Source organism: Camelus ferus, chromosome 9 (assembly GCF_009834535.1).
Source record: "Camelus ferus isolate YT-003-E chromosome 9, BCGSAC_Cfer_1.0, whole genome shotgun sequence".
NCBI classification, from domain to species: Eukaryota; Metazoa; Chordata; class Mammalia; order Artiodactyla; family Camelidae; genus Camelus; species Camelus ferus.
In genome coordinates this window covers 36,316,587-36,335,582 of record NC_045704.1, presented here as the reverse complement: position 1 = coordinate 36,335,582, position 18,996 = coordinate 36,316,587, and the positions used below count along the sequence as shown (strand labels likewise).

General features: G+C 46.1%; 1 protein-coding gene across 3 annotated transcripts in view; it reads right to left on the bottom strand.

Annotated features, from left to right (window-relative positions):
* Window positions 1–1,238: 1,238 nt before the first annotated feature.
* Window positions 1,239–18,996, bottom strand: part of CCL22 (C-C motif chemokine ligand 22) — a 68,785-nt gene continuing 51,027 nt past the window's right edge. For 2 of the 3 annotated variants that reach the window (XM_032486391.1, XM_006179764.3), the window contains 3 exons: window positions 6,916–7,016; window positions 5,613–5,736; window positions 1,239–2,993 (listed from right to left, as the gene is read on the bottom strand). In XM_032486391.1, the coding sequence (XP_032342282.1) occupies window positions 2,909–2,993; window positions 5,613–5,736; window positions 6,916–6,988 (282 nt within the window). In that variant the 5' untranslated portion in view covers window positions 6,989–7,016 and the 3' untranslated portion in view covers window positions 1,239–2,908. The remainder of the gene's footprint in view (window positions 2,994–5,612; window positions 5,737–6,915; window positions 7,017–18,996) is intronic. The other variant, XM_032486392.1, reaches the window with a different exon arrangement.

Genomic DNA, 18,996 nt, shown 5'->3' with positions numbered 1-18,996 from the left:
ACCTTCTTATCTCATCAGATTCTCACCACCACATGCACTAAACGCTTTTCTTGCCCCTTATTCACTGAGGGAAAAATTGAGGTTCAGAGGGACCAAGCAACTTGCTCCAGACATACAGGCAGTGAGAGTTCCTATGTCTGTCTAAATCCTTGACATGTGCCCTTTCCAATGCTTCTCCACATGTCCCAGACAATGTTCTGGGTGTCTGGAGCTACAGCCCTGGAAATCCCACTGTGAGAGCCAGATCTGAAAGGGAGTGAAGGCCACTTATGCCAAGATGTCCATGGAATGGTGCTTACACTGACGAAATAATGAAGATGCTGTGAAGGCAGAGGAAGTCTTTTTTTTTTTTTCTTTCTTTCTGTTTTGGCAGAGTGAGCTGTGTCCAGGGGTTGGCAGAGTGAGCTGTGTCCAGGAACCCCAGGGAAGCAGGCCCATTTGATGGCCCAGGGAAGTTCAGCACCAGATGAACTGGGCGCTCGCCAAACCTGCTCCCTCTTCCTCCTGGACACATGGCTTGGCTATACTTCCCAGCGTCCCTAGCAGTCAGGGTGGTCATGTGACTAAGTTCTGCCAGTGGCATGTGGGCAGAAGTGAGGAGCCCCCCATTTCCTGGCCTGGCTCAAAAATCCCTCCATGAGCCTCCATTCTCTTTCCCATCTGCTGGATGATGGAGAGGAGTCCTGGTCCTGGAGGAGGGTAGGGGCATTGAGAAGGAAGGAGCCTGGGTCTCTGAATGACCACATGGAAGGTCGCCCACAGACCAGGAATGTGCAATCAGACTTCACGTGGGAAGAAAAGAAACTTCTATGGAGTTGACAAGCCATTGAGATTTTGGAGTTGTCTGTTGTAGGAAGTAGCATTTCCTGACTAATATAGTCTCCATACCTCTGTGTCCATCTTTGAAGGTGGAAGGTTGAGGCTGAGTTATTGAATAAATGAATGAATGAATGAATATGCTACTCAAAGCTCTAGACTTGAGGACCAAATGAATGATTTCATCAGCTCCTCCTGACAAGTGGTACTAGGGTGGACAAATGTCTGGGGTTCCCTGCTGGCACCTGCACAGCTGCTTCCCAGGTCCTCATGTCTAGCCGGGACACCCCACCCACTCACAGGGTAGCCTTGGGCAAGCCAGCTCACATGTCACAGTCAAGGGCTTCCCCACTGGGACAGATGGGCCATGGGTCCCCTGCCCTACCTCACAAGGATGGCAAATGCCAAGGAGCAAAGCAGACACTGTTGTAGAGGATTTATTTTCCAGAAGGCCTGAGCAGCAAGGGCAGGACAGGAGCAGAGAGATCCCAGAACACTTGAGAGCCCTGTACATGGGCAGTGGACAGGTTAACACTTGCCAGTACCTGTGGTGGGCAAATGATCTTGGGTTCCAGGGGGAACACAAACCCTGGAAGACACTGAATTTTATGGCCAGCAAAGTCATTCCCCATGACTTGGATCTGAGTCCCTCAGTGAATCCGTAAGGTGGGTATTCTCATTCTCAGATGAGGCTCAGAGAGGTTAGATGGTCTCCTCAGGGTCACACAGCAACAATCATCCTGCTGAGTGCTGAGCTGCACCAGGCTCCCTCGAAAAGGAAAAAGCACAGGTACCTAGGGAATCTGTTGTCCCCAAGGAGAGGCAGATTAAGTCCCAAATCCCACTCCTTAGCCTGATCCCAGCCACCTGAGAAAAACCTCCATCCAAGGATCTTTCACTTAACAATACACCACTCACTGGGAGGGCCAGGAGTTCTGCCTTGTCCTCCTCCCACACATTTCCTAAAATTCTTTCATTCATCCATTTGGCCTTTTAAGCATTTTCCCTCTTCTCATATACAAATATAACTAGAGTTTGTAACACCAAGCCAAAGGCAGTCATTCACACCATAGCATAAATTTGGTTATCAGCTCTTTGGGAAAAGAGGAAGGAAAAGCGGGGGACTCTAAAGAGGTCAGACCTGGATGTTGGAGGTTGAAGGAGCAGTAAAAACTCAAGGGAAGCAAGAAGGTTAAAGAGACCCAACACACAGGTAAAATGGGAAAGAAAGGTGAATCTGGGCAAATATGAGTTTTCACAATGGACCCAGCCAGCCCCTCTCTAGATGACCTGAGTCTCTGTACTGATGTGTAAGGGCCTTTGGGGAATGGGAGAGTCATATTACTTCTATTGATTCAGTCTGCAGCCTCATGCTGAGCCCTGATTCTGAGCCAGGCCCTGTGCTCTATGCTAGAGGCTGGGAGACAAAAGTAACCCAGGGGTGGATCTTGGTCCAGCCAGTGGGGACCCAAGTCCCAAGGATTCTGGGCATACTATGAACAGGGCTGTTAAGAGGGAGCAGAGGTCCAGGGGAAGTCTAAAAATTGAAACTCAATTACCAGCTGCTTAGGCTAAGTGATGCCTGGAGGGCTGGTGGAGTCGGACATGTTCAGGTGATGGGGAGAAATTCTGGGTGTCAGGAGCAGCCCAGAAAAAGAGCCAGAAGTAGAAATGTATGACGTGGGTTTGGAGAACAGGGAGTCAGGTCCAACATGCATGAAGGGAAGTGAGACAGGGCTGGAGATAGGGATAAGACCCAGATCTGGAGGGCAGGGGTGCCAGGCTCAAGAGCTCCAACCTTAGCCTGGGCAGTGGGGAGCCATGGAAGGATTTTGAGCAGAGGAGTGACTGCCCAAGACTGTGGATCCTCTGGCTAAGGTGGGGCAGAAAATGGGATGGAAGGGTAAGAGGGGAGATGTGAGTGACAGTTGGAGGCTTGACTGCGGGTGACAGCTACAGGGATGGAGATCAGGGATCGCTGAGAGTCATTGGCACAGGCTTGTGTCGAGGAGCAGCTGTAACAGCAGGGAGGTAGGGCTCCATGAGTCTTCCTGAAGGAGCCAAGGCCACGGTCATCAGGGCAGGGCCTGCCTCATTTGTCCAGCCTGTGGAGAATCTTCTTCACCCAGGGGAGTCTGGGGTCAGCACAGATCTCTCGGTCCCTCACGGTTAGCAAACTGGAAGGTGGAGACACCAGGGAGACAATAAGGCAGTATTAGCGTGCAACAAGAATGCCACATCCTGCCACAGAAGCTTAGCATTTATGAGTCACCTGCTGTATGCAGAGATGCCCACTATATAGAGTGGTTCAAGATTTATGAGCCACCTGCTATATGCAAATACATTTCTTAAGAAGGAGAAGGGAAGATGAGCTGCAAGGACCTCCCAGACCCTCAGCCCCAGCCCTGAGTGCCAGGTCAGGCTAAAGAACAGAATACCCAAAGGTCTCGTAATCATTGCTGACATTGCCTCGGGAGAGAGTAGTAGGTAGTGGCCAAGAGCATAAACTTTGGAGCCAGCCTATCTGGGTTAAAATTCTAGCTCTACCACTTGTTAGCCAGTGCCTTAACTTCTCTGAGCCTCAGTTTCTAATCTGTAAAATGGGCATGATAACTGTGGTCCAACCTCATAGGAATCCGATGAAGATTAGATGAGTTAATATAAACTGGAGTACTCAAAGCAGTGCATAGTAGACAGTAGGTGCTACATCATTATGCCAGGAGCTGGCCTGAACTTTATTTTTTAATAAATATTTACTTACAAATTCTGATTACTCTTGTTTAAAAAATCTGTCTGTTTGTTTGTTTGTTTTGAGGGGGAGGTAATTAGGTTTATTTATTTTTAGGGAAGGCACTGGGGATTGAATCCAGGACCTCATGCATGCTAAGCATTCTCCCACTTGAGCTATACCTTCCTCCGGCCTGAACTTTTAACGTTGATTTTCTCAATAAATCCTCACAATAACCCTATGAGCCCCTATTATTCTACCCATTTCATAGCTGAGGAACGTTGAGACCCAACGAGGTAAAGCAACTTGCCCAAGCGCCAGAGCTGCTGACTCATCGTGCTCGTTGTGAACTGGGCTCTCTGGAGAAAGTGCCTTCAGAGGGCATCTCCATTCTGGCCCCTCTGGGAGACCCGATGAGCTTGTGTTGAGGAGGGAAGAGGTGAGCACTGGCCCAAGAGCACATGGCAGTTGTGGGCTAAGGCTTCCACTTTTGTGCTGCCTGCTGCAAACATCAGGCCAGGCCCCTGGGGCGCTCTGCTTCAGCTAAAGCTGGCCGGTGGTCAGACATCATCCAGCCCTGGATTCCTTTCCTGCCTCTCAAGAGCTTGTCTGTGGGGACTGGGACTTCCTGGCTCCCCTTATCCCCCACTCCCCAATATGCACCTCCCCTGGACAACAAATGAACAGAAAGAACAAAGAAGACAGCAAAGCAATGTAGATCTTAGCCACAAAGACAGACTGCCCTGGCTGCTGTGTGACACTAAACAAGGCTCAGCCCCTCTCTGGGCCTTGATCTTCCCATTCCTCAAACCACATCCAGCTCAAAACTCTAATAATCACAGGTGTACTGTCTGTTATCGGGCATCTGTTTTACGCCAGGCACTGAGCATTACATCTTCCACTTACTATCATTGTGCCCTGTGATGCTTAAGGGGCCCCATAACCTCTCTGTGCCCATTTCCTCACCTGTAAGAAGGGGATGGTAACAGAACCTACCACATAGGGTTGTTTGAAAGATTAAATGGATTAATATTTATAAAGTGATTGTAACCGTGCCTAGCACTTAGCGAGCACTACACAAGTATGATAAACAAAAATAAATGAAAGTGATCACTTCCATTATACTGACGGGGAAACTGAGGCTTAGCACTGAAGTAACCAGAACCCTGGAAGGGCTTCCCACTTCAGCCTTCTTATTCACCCACAGACTACTCTGAGGGATGGAAGATGAGTGAGGAGGAGGAAGATGAGAAGATCATGGAGCCCCAAAGTGGGTCATGAGTCCCGAAGCCCAAACACCCGCAGCGTGCAATGCGGCAGGCAGCGGGCTCTGCGGAGCCGGAGCAGCAGCCGGAGGGGCTGCCCCAGAAAGGCAGGCCTCAGGTGTCCAGCCAGGGACGGGTGCAGGCACAGGCTCCAGGCCAGGGAAAAGGAAGCAAAGAAGCTGAGAGAAAGCAGCAAAGGAAAAAAGGATCTTAGGGAAAAGCCCTGAACAAGGACCCGGGAATCCTGGTTCCAGCCTGGGCAACCCTGAGAAATATGAGCTACCCCTAGCCTGTTCCATCTGTAAAATGGAAATAATCACATCTTCTTGGAGGACTGTCATGAGAATTAAAAAGTCATATTCATAAGAGTGGCTGGCCTGGAGAAAGCTCTCAGTATCAGCCCTGAATATTCTCCTGGTAAGAATGGGCTGCCTCAGATAACTAACTCCCAGGGCACTGGGGAGGATCCAAGATGCTTCCTACTGCCCATACCTGAACCCCACACTCTGTCCCTCAGTACTACCGATCTCTCCATGCCCACATGGAGTGGCACCCTCTGCATCCTCAGAACCTGGCACATAGTAGGCACCTGATAATATCTGTTGAATGATCACATGATTTTTTTCTTGGTACACCCATGGCTAGGCTGAGCCGTCTATTCCAGCCAAGTGCTCCTAGCTGGCCTCTGGACGCCTAGCTGCATTCCTCCATCCCTGGGTCCACCACACCCATAGGCACCCGAGCCCTCCTGGGCCATACCCATTAGGCTCTCCAAGGCCTTGCCTCCCCAGCTCCCTACTCACACCACGCCAGGCCTCCGGCAGGAGTCCGAAGTCCAGTAGTAATATTTCACCACACGCGGGGGCAGGGGGTGACGGATGTAGTCCCGGCAGCAGATGCTATCCTCCACGTTGGCAGCATAGGGGCCTGGGGAAGAGCGGTGTGCAGAGGAGTCACAGGCCGGTCTCCCTCGGCCTAAGGTCTGACCCAGCTTTTCTGTTCTCATGTGGAAGGTGTGTGTCCAGAGGATTCTGAGCCATCAAATTCCCCACTCTTGGGGCTTCTGAGAAGCCACTAAGGGCCCAAAGTCTACTTTCTGCCTTGGTCAGCTTAAGGGAGAGGAATTCAGAACAACCGTGCATCAGCAATGCCCTACGCCTCTAAATGGGACCCACAGGCTCTGAAAATGAAGGAGCCTTAGAACCTTGCCATTCAAGGTGAGGCCCGTGCGCCAGCACCACCAGCACCACCTTGTCAGAAAAGCCCGGGGCCCAGTCCCAGTCCTGTTGAATCAGATACACAGTTTGAACAGATCCCTAGGTAATCCACTTCAGCTCACATCTACCCTAACCCCCTTCAAGGTACAAATGGTGAGGCTGAGGTCCAGAGAGCGGGGAGGACTTGCCCAGAGTCATACAGCATGATCATGGAGAGTCAGGACAAGGACTCAGGCAGAGCAGTCACGCAGGTGCAGGTACGAGTCTCATCCTGCCTTGAGTCACCTAGCATCTCTGAGACTCAATTCCCTCCTTGGACCCAGGGGACAATAATAGTACTCTACGGAGCCTTTGATGCAGAGAAAGCACTCAGGAACCCAAATAACTGAGCAATTATTGTTCCGAACTGCCTGACTCTCAGCCCAGTGCTTATTCCATTACCCAATACAGGGCAGAAGGGTGTACGCTGGAATGGAAAAGAGAAGTCAGGAACCCAGTGTTGAGGGCAGGTTCTGGAGGAAAAATGTGGTGATGACAGGGCAGGAACAGCTTTCCAAGGGGGTCTCCCTCACCCCTGCTCCTGCCTACCCCAGCTGGCCCCCTTCAGTGGCTCCTTCTCCACACCCCAAGAGCCCTATGCTTGAGTTCTGGGCCAAGCCCACCGCAACCCATAACCCAGCTGAGACAGATCTTAGACTCCAAGCCTTCAAGATGACCCATTTAACAGATGCATAAACTGAAGCCCAGAGAAGCAATGGGACTAGCCCAAGAGCCAGCAGTAGTTTGGGGTCTTCTGCTCTCCGTTCAGTGCTCTACCCACCACATAAGGAAGATATTCCAGTGTCTGACCTTCACCTCTGCAGAGAGCCCTCCCTCATCCCAACCTCACCTGCCTCTGTTGCTTGAAGGATCATAGCAAGGAGGATGAGGGCAGCCAGGAGTGGGGTCTGCAGGCTGGCCATGGTCCTGTTCTGTGTGTAGCCCAGGTGTCTACAATCATCAAAGGACAGGAAGGTCTGGTATTTAAGTGCCTGCTACACCCACAAGTCTCAGACACTCTTAGTCACTGGTGAGGCTAGAATCTCTGACATTCACATTATGAAAGAAGAACTCCCACTTCCTCCAAAGAGAAGGAAATTCTCTGTGGCCAGGAATCACTCAGAGGGGACCCCCACCCTAACTGCCCCTCTGGGTCCCAAGAGACTTGCAAAATCCCCCTTGAGCTGAGTCTCTGGGTGACCTGTGCTCCCCAGGGTCTGCTGGCTATGTGGCCTTGGCCATGTCACTGGATGTCTCTGGGACTCAGTTTGCCCAGCTAGAAATGAGGCAGATGGTTTCACGGTCCCACCTATTTACCCCAGTGGTTGTTTGTAAATCAAGTGAGAATGTGGACAGGAGCTAAACAGCCCCAAACCCTCACCTGGAACTGAGGCCCATCTTGTACCCTTGGTGACCTTCATCACTGATCTGGGTCCAGAGAGAGATGCCTACAGATCCACCGGGTTAGTTTCTCTGCCCCAGCACCAGCGTCTCCCAGGGCTTCTCACAAAGTCTCAACTTGAGCTAGCGCGTGGTCCACTCAACAGCTGCAAACAGCTCCCACACAATTCCATCTTGCCTATTCTTCCTTCCCAGCTGTCTCCCCTCTTCCTCACCCACCCTTTCTCAGTCTACCACCATGTCCTCCCATTCTACTTCCTAAATCTCTCTCGGGTCTGTCCCCTGATTTCTATCCCCACTGTCCCTGCCTGATCCAGGACACTTCCACGCAGGCTCAGACACTGGCCCTCATTCCCCTGTCCATCCTGCGGTGGCTGGAGTGAGTGGCCCGGATTCAAAGCTGCACACTCCTCTCCCCTGCTTCAAAAACCCTGCTGTGACCCCTTGAATCCAGGCTCCTGATTATGGCCTCCAAGGCCTCCTTTCCAAACATGACCACCCTCACCGCCCCTGCACTGGTCTCCCTCCCCTGAGGACGCACACCGCACCCCTCGTAGTTCCTCAAAGAGGTCCACGGCCTGTCCCTGGCTATGAGTGCCCTTTCCACTTCCCTACCACGTAAACTCCTACTCATGCATCAAGAGCCATTGGAAATATCACCCTGTAGGTAAGCACACTCCCTCAGGACTTCAAAATTCTCCGTGACCTAGAATGTGGACCTGAGTAGACTAAGTCAAGTTATCTTTCTCAGACTCCTCCCAGAAGCCAAACTCCAAGCTCGTGGAAGTCAGGGGTCTCCCATCTATTTGTCTTGGTATTCCCAGTGTCTACCAAGAGGGGGGTATCTGGTGGGTGCTCAGCACACATCTAACAGAGGAGGAAATCCAGGGTCAGAGAAAGTGGGGACTTGCCAGTAAGTGGCCAAGCCATCCTGGAGTTCAAGACTAAGCACTCCATTTGTAAAGGAAGCCATCCACTCACTTATTCATTCATTCAACAACTATTTATTGAGCCCTTGGTAAACAGAATAATGACCCTCCCCAAATAAAGATGTCACATCCTAATTCCCAAAACTTGTGAATATGTGACCTTACGTGGTAAAAAATGACTGCAGACGTGTTTAAGTTAAGGATCTTAAAACAGGGAGACTTCCTGAATTATCTGGATGGACCTAATGCAATCAAAGGGTCATTATAAGTGGGGGGGGCAGTGAGTGGGTCAGACTCAGACAGGAGATAGGATGACAGAAGCAGAGTCCAAGTGACACGAGACTATAAGCCTAGGAATGCAGGCAGCCTCAAGAAGGTGGAAAAGGCAAGGAAATTGATTCTCCCCCACAACGTCCAGAAAGAACACAGCCCTGCCCACACCTCGATTTTAGTCCATTGGGACTGATTTAGGACTTCTGACCTCCTGAACTGTAAGATAATAAATTGGTGTGGTTTTAAGCCACCAAGTCATTTGTTACAGCAGCAGGAGGAGAATTATACAAGCACCTGCCATGTGCCAAGTACACCGCCAGGATCTGGGGACACAGCAGTGAACAGGTCCCTGCTCTTGTGGAGTTTACCTTGGAGACAGACAGTAAAAAGGCAAAAAAAAAAAAAAAAAAAACCAAAAAACCCAAACAAGGTACTTTCAGGATGCAGTGAGTGCCATGGAAAACGAAACAGAGAAAAACAGACAGTGACTATAGGGAAGCAGGTTTGAGTAGTCAGGAAAGGCCTCTATGAAGGGTGACATGCAACGTGAAATTTGGAAAATACTAAGGAATCTGCCAGGAGGAAAGGGCAAGTGCAGAGGGTAAGAGGGCTGAGCAACCGGGGCAGAGCGGGTGGGCGAGCAGGGGAAGCCAGTTGGGAGAGCAGGCAGGGCCAGGCAGGGCCTGTTCAGCGGCAATTCCTCTGAGCTTCCTGATAGGTGTGCATCAAAAGTGCACAGCATCATTTTGGAAGAGCTCTTATCAAAAGGCATTACCCAAAGCCAGAAGGACAAATACTACGTGGTTTTACTTCTGTGAGGTTCCTAGAGGAGTCAAATTCATAGAGACAGAAAGTAGAATGGTGGCTGCCAGGGGCTGGAGAGAGGAGAGAATGGGGAGTTACTGTTTAACGAATACAGAGTTTCAGTTTGGGAGGATGGAAAGGTTCCGGGGATGGATGGTGATAATGGCTGCACAACAATGTGAATATATTTAATGCCACTAAACTGTACACTTAAAAATGGTTAAAATGGTAAATTTTATGTTATGTATATTTTACCAATTAAAAAAAATTTTAAAGCACATCATATGTCATCAGGGAAATGCAAATTAAAACAACAAGGAGATACCACTACATAACTAAGAGGATGGCCAAAATCTGAAACACTGACACTAGATGCTGGTGAGGATGTGAAGCAACAGAAATTCCCATTCATTACTGGTGGAATGCAAAATGGTACAGCCACTTTGGAAGACAGTTTGGAGGCTTCTTACAAAACTAAGCATGTTTTTACCATATGATCCAGTAATCACACTCCGTGGTATTTACCCAAAGGAGTTGAAAACTTATATTCTCACAAAAGCCTACATTATAGCAGCTTTATTCATAATTGCCAAAACTTAGAAGCAACCAAGATGTCCTTTGGTAGGTGAATGAATAAACTGTGGTACATTCAGACAATGGAATTATCATTCATTGCTAAAAAGAAAATGCTATCAAGCCATGAAAAGACACGTAGGACTTGTAAATGCATTTTACTAAGTGAAAGAAACCAAGCTGAAAAGGCTACATACTGTATGACTCCAACTAGATGATGTTCTGGAAAAGGCAAAACCATGGAGACAGTAAAAAAGATCAGTGGTTGCCAGGAGTTGCTGGGAAGGAGATGAACAGGCAAAGCAGAGAGGATTTTTAGGGCAGTGAAAATACTCTGTATGGTAACATGATGATGGGCACATGTCATTATATTTTCATCCAAACCCACACACTACACAATACGGTGAGAGAGAAAACCATAATGTAAACAATGGACTTTGGGTGATTATGATGTGTCAAAACAGGTTCATCAATTGTCACAAATGCACTCGGGTGGGGGTGTTAACCACAGGGAGGCCAAGTGGAGGGGCAGGGAGCATATGGGCAATCTCTGTACCTTCCTCTTGACTTTGCTGTGAACCTAAAACTGCTCTAAAAAAATTAAGCCTTTGGGGAGAAAAATAAAGGGTGCTACCCAGAAACTAATCATGTCTCTAGTCCTGACTTCCAGTTTACAAGAAATACAGGGGCTAGAGAGGAAGATGAACGACCCCATGAGAAAACAGACAACCGCAGAAGGTGGGGCCTTCCAGACCTCCCACAAGGCAACTATCCCAGGATCAACAAATAGTCAATGTTGCTTGTTTTTTTTAAAGATGTAGATTAGGGACATTTAAAAGAGATTTAAGAGACATAACAGCAAATTATGGGCAATATGTAGACTTTGACTGAATCCTAGTTTTAAAAAACAGCTATAGGAGACCTTTTGGGGAATTTAAGTATTAAATGATATTAGGGCTTTATTGTTTATTTCTTTAGGTATAATATTCTTCAAAGGTATGTAGGAGAATGTCCTTGTTTTAAGAGATGCACCTGAAGTATTTAGGGGTGAAGTTCATGATGATCCTACTTTCAAAGCGTTCAGGTTCAGGGGGAAAAAATACATATGTGTGTGTGTGTGTCTATATATAGATGTGTGTGTATATAGACACAGATATAATGTGTATGCATATGCATGTATGCATTGTGTATATACTTGTATGTATTGCACATATGTATATGTATGTGCGTGTGTGTACATGTGTATGTGAGTGCATGTGTGCTGTATACATGTGCGTGTATGTATGCACCTCTGTATAGTGTGCACTGATGTACATGTATGTGAATGTGTGTGTGTAGGTGCATATTACATCCCAGAGAGAGAAAGGGAGAGACAAAGCAAACATGGCAGGATGTTAACAATGTTGCAGCGAGGTGGTGGATATGCTGTTTTCTTTCCTGAACATTTAAAATGTTTCATAACATGGAATAAAGACAGTCTCTTCAGCAAATGGTGTTGGGAAAACTGGACAGCAGCATGTAAATCAGTGAAGCTAGAACACTCCCTTACACCATATACAAAAATCAACTCAAAATGGATCAAAGACTTAAACATAAGACAAGATACAATAAACCTCCTAGAGGAAAACATGGGCAAAACATTATCTGACATACATTTCAAAAATTTTCTCCTAGAAGAAATAAAAGCAAGAATAAACAAATGGGACCTAATGAAACTTACAAGCTTCTGCACAGCAAAGGAAACCAGAAGTAAAACAAGAAGACAACCTACTGAATGGGAGAAAATTTTTGCAAATGAAACCGACAAAGGCTTGATCTCCAGAATATATAAGCAGCTCATACAACTCAATAAGAAAAAAATTAACAACCCAATCCAAAAATGGGCAGAAGACCTAAACAAGCAATTCTCCAAGGAAGACATACAAATGATCAAAAGGCACATGAAAAAATGCTCAATATCACTAATTATCAGAGAAATGCAAATCAAAACTACAATGAGGTATCACCTCACACCAGTCAGAATGGCCGTCATTCAAAAATCCACAAATGACAAATGCTGGAGAGGCTGTGGAGAAAGGGGAACCCTCCTACACTGCTGGTGGGAATGCAGTATGGTGCAGCCACTATGGAAAACAGTGTGGAGATTCCTCAAAAGACTAGGAATAGACTTACCATATGACCCAGGAATCCCACTCCTGGGCTTGTATCCAGAAGGAACCCTACTTCAGGATGACACCTGCACCCCAATGTTCATAGCAGCACTATTTACAATAGCCAAAACATGGAAACAGCCTAAATGTCCATTAACAGGTTACTGGATAAAGAAGATGTGGTATATTCATACAATGGAATACTACTCAGTCATAAAAACCGACAACATAATGCCATTTGCAGCAACATGGATGCTCCTGGAGAATGTCATTCTAAGTCAAGTAAGCCAGAAAGAGAAAGAAAAATACCATATGAGATCGCTCATATGTGGAATCTAAAAAACAAAAACAAAAACAAACAAACAAAAACAAAGCGTAAATACAGGACAGAAATAGACTCATAGACAGAGAATACAGACTTGTGGTTGCCAGGGGGGTGGAGGGTGGGAAGGGATAGACTGGGATTTCAAAATTGTAGAATAGATAAACAAGATTATACTGTATAGCACAGGGAAATATACACAAAATGTTATGATAAATCACAGAGAAAAAAAGTGACAATGAGTGTGTATATGTCCATGAATGACTGAAAAATTGTGCTGAACACTGGAATTTGACACAACATTGTAAAATGATTATAAATCAATAAAAAATGTTAAAAAAATTAAAAAATAAAATGTTTCATAACAAAAACAGGAAAAGAAGAAATATTTTTAAAATGTGGAAGTCATCTTGTGGAAAATGGGCTGTCACCAGAGGACTGTGAGTGAGAGACAGAGAACTGGTCTGATGGCTCTTCACCTGAACTTGGGGTTTTCTTACATGGGGCCCTCATGGAGGCCCCCCAGGGGGTGGGCTCAGGGGCTCCCCCCTGGAGAGCACCTGCATCCCCAGGGACTCGGCAGGGCCCCAAGCCCTTCCTGCTGGCTCAGCCTCTGCTACCCTTCACCCCTTTCCCTGGGGCTTGGGAAGAGGGTGAGCCACACCTGTGGTCGGTCAGCCTTTGCTCCCCCAGGGCCCTTGGTCTCCCTGGTGCAGGAGAAGAGGCAGGTACTGTGTTCAAGGATCCCTGAGTTCCCAGGCAGGGCTCAGGGGACCAGCTTTCAAAGGAAGGAAAGGGGAGTTTTTCTCAGGACTGAAGGTGGGGAACCACCAGCAGTGGCTGATGGAGGGGATGTTTTCCCTTCTCTTCTCAGGAGGTTGATGCTGCCCCATCCTTCTCCTCCGACAATGCTGGCAATGCATGGGGACTTCCCAGGTCAAATTCTCTTTTCCCCAAACTTCCTTCTTCTTTTGTGTAAATTAATTTTTGTTTATAAAATAATACATAAAGGTGGCAACAACCCGAATGTCCATCAGTGGATGAGTGGATAAATAAAATGTGGTGTGCATGTGTGTAATGGAGTATTATTCATCTTAAAAAGGAAGGAAATTCTGACACATGCCACAACATGGATGAACCCTGAGGATATTATGCTAAATGAAATAAGCCAGACACAAAAAGACAAATATTATATGACTCCTAGAGGTATCTATGAGTTACCTAGAGGTAGTCAAATTCACAGGGACAAAAGTAGAATGGTGGTTGCCAGGGGCTGGGGAAGGAGGGAATGGGAGTTAACTGTTTGATGGGAAAGAGCGTCACTTTGGGAAGGTGAAAAAGTTCTGGAGATGGAACGTGGTGATGGGAGTGCAACGTTTGAGCGTACTCAATACATGATGTAAATGGCCAAGCTCATGTTATGTATATATCATCTCTCTAAAAATACACATCATTGCCTATAAATATTCATTTACGCAAATGCATGGCTTATATCTGGAAAGATATACAATTAGTCACATTCATTGCCCCTAAGGAGGGAAACAGGGCAGAGGATGGGAACAGCTGCTTAGAGGAGGGAGACTTACTTTCCACCAAATACCCCTTCGCATGTAAATTAATGCAGCAAAAAAAAAAAGCAGATTGAAAAGTAATTCTCTCAACAACTCTGACCTCCCCACCACACTTCCTTTCCCTTCCTTAGAGGCCAACAAGGCTTAATGTTTCTTGTTTGTTCTTCAGAAGGTCTGTCCATGCGCCAGCACATATATAAAGGTATTCCTTTGAAAGAGATGGGAGAAAGGAAGGAAGAAGGAAGGGAAGGAGGGTGGGAAGGAAGGCAGCTTTTAGTAAATACAAAAATTTTTACTGTTTTGTATCTGGCCTTTTTAACCTAGAATGCATCTTGGAAAAGCCCCATCAGTAATCCAGATGTGCCTCGTTCTTTCCAGTGGCTCTGGTTTTCCACTGTACGGATCTACCAAAACATATATAGCTGGTCCCTTTATTGATGGACGTTATGGGTTTTCCCAGTCTTTTGTATCTACATTAAAATGCCAAAATAACCTTCCTTGAACATACTAACATAGGGGAATGCATCTGGTAGATAAATTCCTAGAAGTAGAGGGTCTGGGCTTTTGCTTCTACTGAGACGCAAAGAGAAAGGCCCTACCCTGAACAGCTAACTTGGAGCTTCCTCTTTTCAGCAAAGGTGGGGGGAGGGGGAGCTCCACATGGAGCTGTGAAGACTACTCCAGGCTCCTGATTTCTGAGCAGCTGGGAGCCCCAAAGCTTTCTAGGAGGCATCCCACCATCCCTCTACTTGGCTGAGAGGTCAACACACCAGTTTGTCCCACAAACTGGAAGGAAGGATAAGCACATTTATCTAAGGTCCTGGGGCAGCAGGCTGGTTGGTCAAGAGCCTGACCAGGAGGCAGCTGTGTCCAGACCACCTTTTATGCCACAAGTAGACTTTGAGGCAAGTGGGAAATTCTGAAAGGGAGAGAGAGAGAGGTGGGGAGGAAGGAGTAAAAGACTTTAGGGCTAACTGGCCACGATGACAACCACTACAGTAATAATAATACAGAAGAGGAGGAGGACAAGGAGGAGAAGAAGGCAGCCAACTGGTACTTACTGAGTGCCAGGGTGCCAGCTGCACTGCATCTTGTATATTACACTCACTATTTTATCACCTCCCCACAGTAACACTTAGAAGAGGCCACCATCATTATCCCCATTTCTCAGATAAGGAAACTGAGACTTAAATTCACACTTAGATTCCATAGCCAGTGGTGGGGCCCCAAACTGCACTCTGTCCGATGCCAGAGCCTGGGTGCACCCCTCACTGCTGTGGCCATGGTCAGTTTAGGAATAGAGGCACTTATTCCACTGAGAGTAACAAGCCCCATTAGATGGACTCAGTTAGACAGACTGAGAGTCCCTCTCAGGAGGGTGCAGCCTGAGTTACCCTAAGTCCCCTCAGATGAGGAGCCAAGGCTCAGAGAATGGAAGCCATCTTCTGGGGCCACTCTGGGGAGTCTGGATTTGATCCTGGGTTTTTTATTTTTCTTTTTTAATTGAGATATAACTCACATACTATGCAATTCACCTTTTTAAAGGGTATATATAATTCAGGGCTTTTTAATATATTCACAAGGTGTGTAACCATCTCCACCATCTAATTTCAAAACATTTTCATCACCCCAAAAGGAAACACAGGCCCCATTAGCAGTCACTCTCCATTTTCCCTTCTCCTCAACCCCTGGCAACCAGTAGAATACTTTCTGTCTCTATGAGTTTGCCTTTTGTGGACATTTCATATAAGTGGAATCATTCAGTACGTGACATTTTGTGTCTGTCTTTCATTTAGCCTAAGTTTTCCAATTTCATCCATGTTGTGGCATGTATCAGTACTTCAGTCTTTGTCACAGCTGAATAATATTTCCTTATGGACATACCATATTCTGTTTATCCATTCATCCACTGATGGCCATTTGAGTTGTTTCTACTTTTTGGCTGTTATGAATAATGCTGCTATAAACATTGGTGTAGAGATTTTTGTGTGAACATATGTTTTTAACTCTTATGGGTATACAAGTAGGAACAGAATTGCAGGGTCATACGGTAATTCTATGTTTAACTTTTTGAGGACCTGCCAGAGTGATTCCAAGGAGGATCTACCATTTTACATTCCCACCAGCTATGTTATGAGGCTTCCAGTTTTTTCATCTTCTTGTCAACTCTTGCTGTTGTCTGCCCTTTTGGTTAGAGCCATCCCAGTGGGTGTGAAGAGGTATATGTCATTGTGGTTTTGATTCACATTTTCCTCATGACTAATGATGTTGAGCATCTTATCATGTGCATATTGTCATTTGTATCTCTTCTTTGGAAAAATGTCTATTTACCTTTGCACATTTTAAAATTGGATTGCTTGCCCTCTTGCTGAGTTGTAACAGTTCTTTATATATCCTGACATTAGATCTCATTTTCTCCTATTCTTTGGCTTGTCTTTTCACTTTATTGATAGTGTCCTTTGGAGCACAAAAGTTTTCATTTGATGACGTCCAATCTATCGTTTCTTTGGTTACTTGTGCTTTAGGTGTCGTATCTAGGAAACTATTGCCTAATCCAAGGGCATGACGACATATCCTTAAGGTTTTCTTCTAAGAGTTTTATAGTTTTAGCTCTTACATTTCAGTCTTTGATTCATTTGGGGTTAATTTCTGCCTATGATGTGAGGTAGAGGTCCAACTTCACTCTTTTGCATGTGGCTATTCAGCCCCAGCACTATGTGCTGAAAAGACTCTTCTTTCTCCATTGAATGGTCTTGGCACCCGTGTCAAGAATCAACCATCCCTAAGTGAATGCTTTCACTTCTGGATTCTCAGTTCTATTCCATTGATCTTTATGTCTGTCTTTGTGTCAGTACTATATTGCCTTGATAACTGTACCTCACCATAATCCCCTCAGGTTCTTTTTTTTTTTTAATTTATGAAATGAAATCTTTCAACCATACAGAAAATTTTTTAAAATCTGGGAACCCACATCCTAGACTTAACAGCAGTTGATATTTTGCTGTGTTTTGGTTCCTATCTTTTTTTTCCATTAACAAGTAAAACATTTTAGATACAACCAAAGCGACCTTACTCCTACACCCACCTATTCACTCTCCCTCTGTCTTCATGGGTAACCACAAAACCACCACTCTGAAGCTGCTGGGGGTCCTTCCCAAGGGTCTCAATACCCTTTTATAGCCTTATAAATATAATATTGTATTATTTTTGTGGGTCTTAATGTTTTACATAAGTAGCATCATACTGAATGTAACCCATTACAACTTGCTTATTTAACTCAAGTTTATGTTTGTAAGCTTTTTTTTCATGTTGATCCATGTAGATCTAGCACATTCACTTTCACTGTTGTGTATAGCACATTCTATTTTGAACTAATATATTGTTTATTTATCCATTCCCCTGGCAGTGGACATTTAGGTTGTTTCCAGATGCTCACCATTACCGAGAGTTCTGTAATGAATAGACACCCTTGCCGGTGTCTTCCTGTTCCCTTCATCTTTTTGCTCACCTTTCTGCTCTAAGCTGGGTTCCCCCCTGAGGACATGATTCCCCTGCAGCCTTCTTAGCAGTGGCTGTTCTCACCCTGAGAGCTGTCAAACCAGGGGCTGGGATGGAATAGGCATCCTCCTTGCTCCTCATCCTACTTCCAAATCAGCCATTCTTCTCTCTTCTCCCTAAAACCCTGCGATTCTTTGACATGCATGTCAGCAGACTTCCCATCCATTACCCACCCCTTGTTTCACCCATGTATACCCCCAGGCACTCTCCCTCCTTCATGGACAATTTTAGCTCCCAGCTCACAGTCATTCCCTCTAGCATGATCCTGTCACAGTCACGGTGATTTCTATAACCAGCCTCTCAGTTCCATGAACTTCTCTGCTTCAATAAGCTTATCCTCCACCAACTTCAACCCCTCACTCCCAAGGTCACACCCTTGACCACATTATTACCAGTAACTGCACTTGCATAATCTCAACTTCACACACCCCACTCTCCAACTACCATCATCTATCAGCCCAACTCATTATATTGAGTACCCAATTCCAACAGTGCTTCCACTGCAACCAAACTGATCCTGTCCTTTTTCCCTGTCCCTTGCTCCCCCTCAGGTCCTTGCTTCTTTCCTTACTCAACCCCACTTCCTTGGTCTTTCATTACAAGCATCATTTACCTATACCTTCAACTTTTTTGTCCAAATAACTCCAACTCTCACTCTTACAACCTCCTGACAAAACCAGGACTACGGGGAAACCCAATTCTCCAGTCACAGCGCCTGCACCAGTGCAGCTGAACACGGCTGGAAAGAAGTATCCAGTCATGCTAACTGAAACTTCAAGATCACTGGTGTCTTGTAGTCCTTCCGCAGTGCCCAAAAGTCCTGCTACATTTTCCTGGCTTTTTCGCTTTTCCACTCACTCTCCTAGGCTATTTCATTCTTTCTTCTCTCCACTCAAAGCTTCAACCCCTCCTCCATGATCCTTCACTCTCAACTGATGACCTTGATTCCTATTTCCCTGAGAAAAGAAAAGTTATCAGAAGAGCACACCCACCTGCACCTACTGCAGCTACCCATGGACATGCATCTTCCTTGCTCTGACTAATCCCCTCTCCTACTCAAGGACATTACTCCTCAATTCCCCATTTCTTTCCTGCATCATCAATTTCCCCCTCTCTACTGTATCATTCTCATCTGCATGCAACATACCATTATTTCCCCCATCCTGAGAAAACAGTACCTTGACCTCACATCTGCCTCCAAATACTGCACTTTTATAGTAAAACTCAAAAGAATATACTTGCTCTATCCAATTTCCCTTGTCCTAGTCTCTCCACTCCCATTCTGATTCCAAAGATTCCTTTGGAATTCTTTCTCATGATAGATTCATGAGAAGAAGATCTACTTCAGTG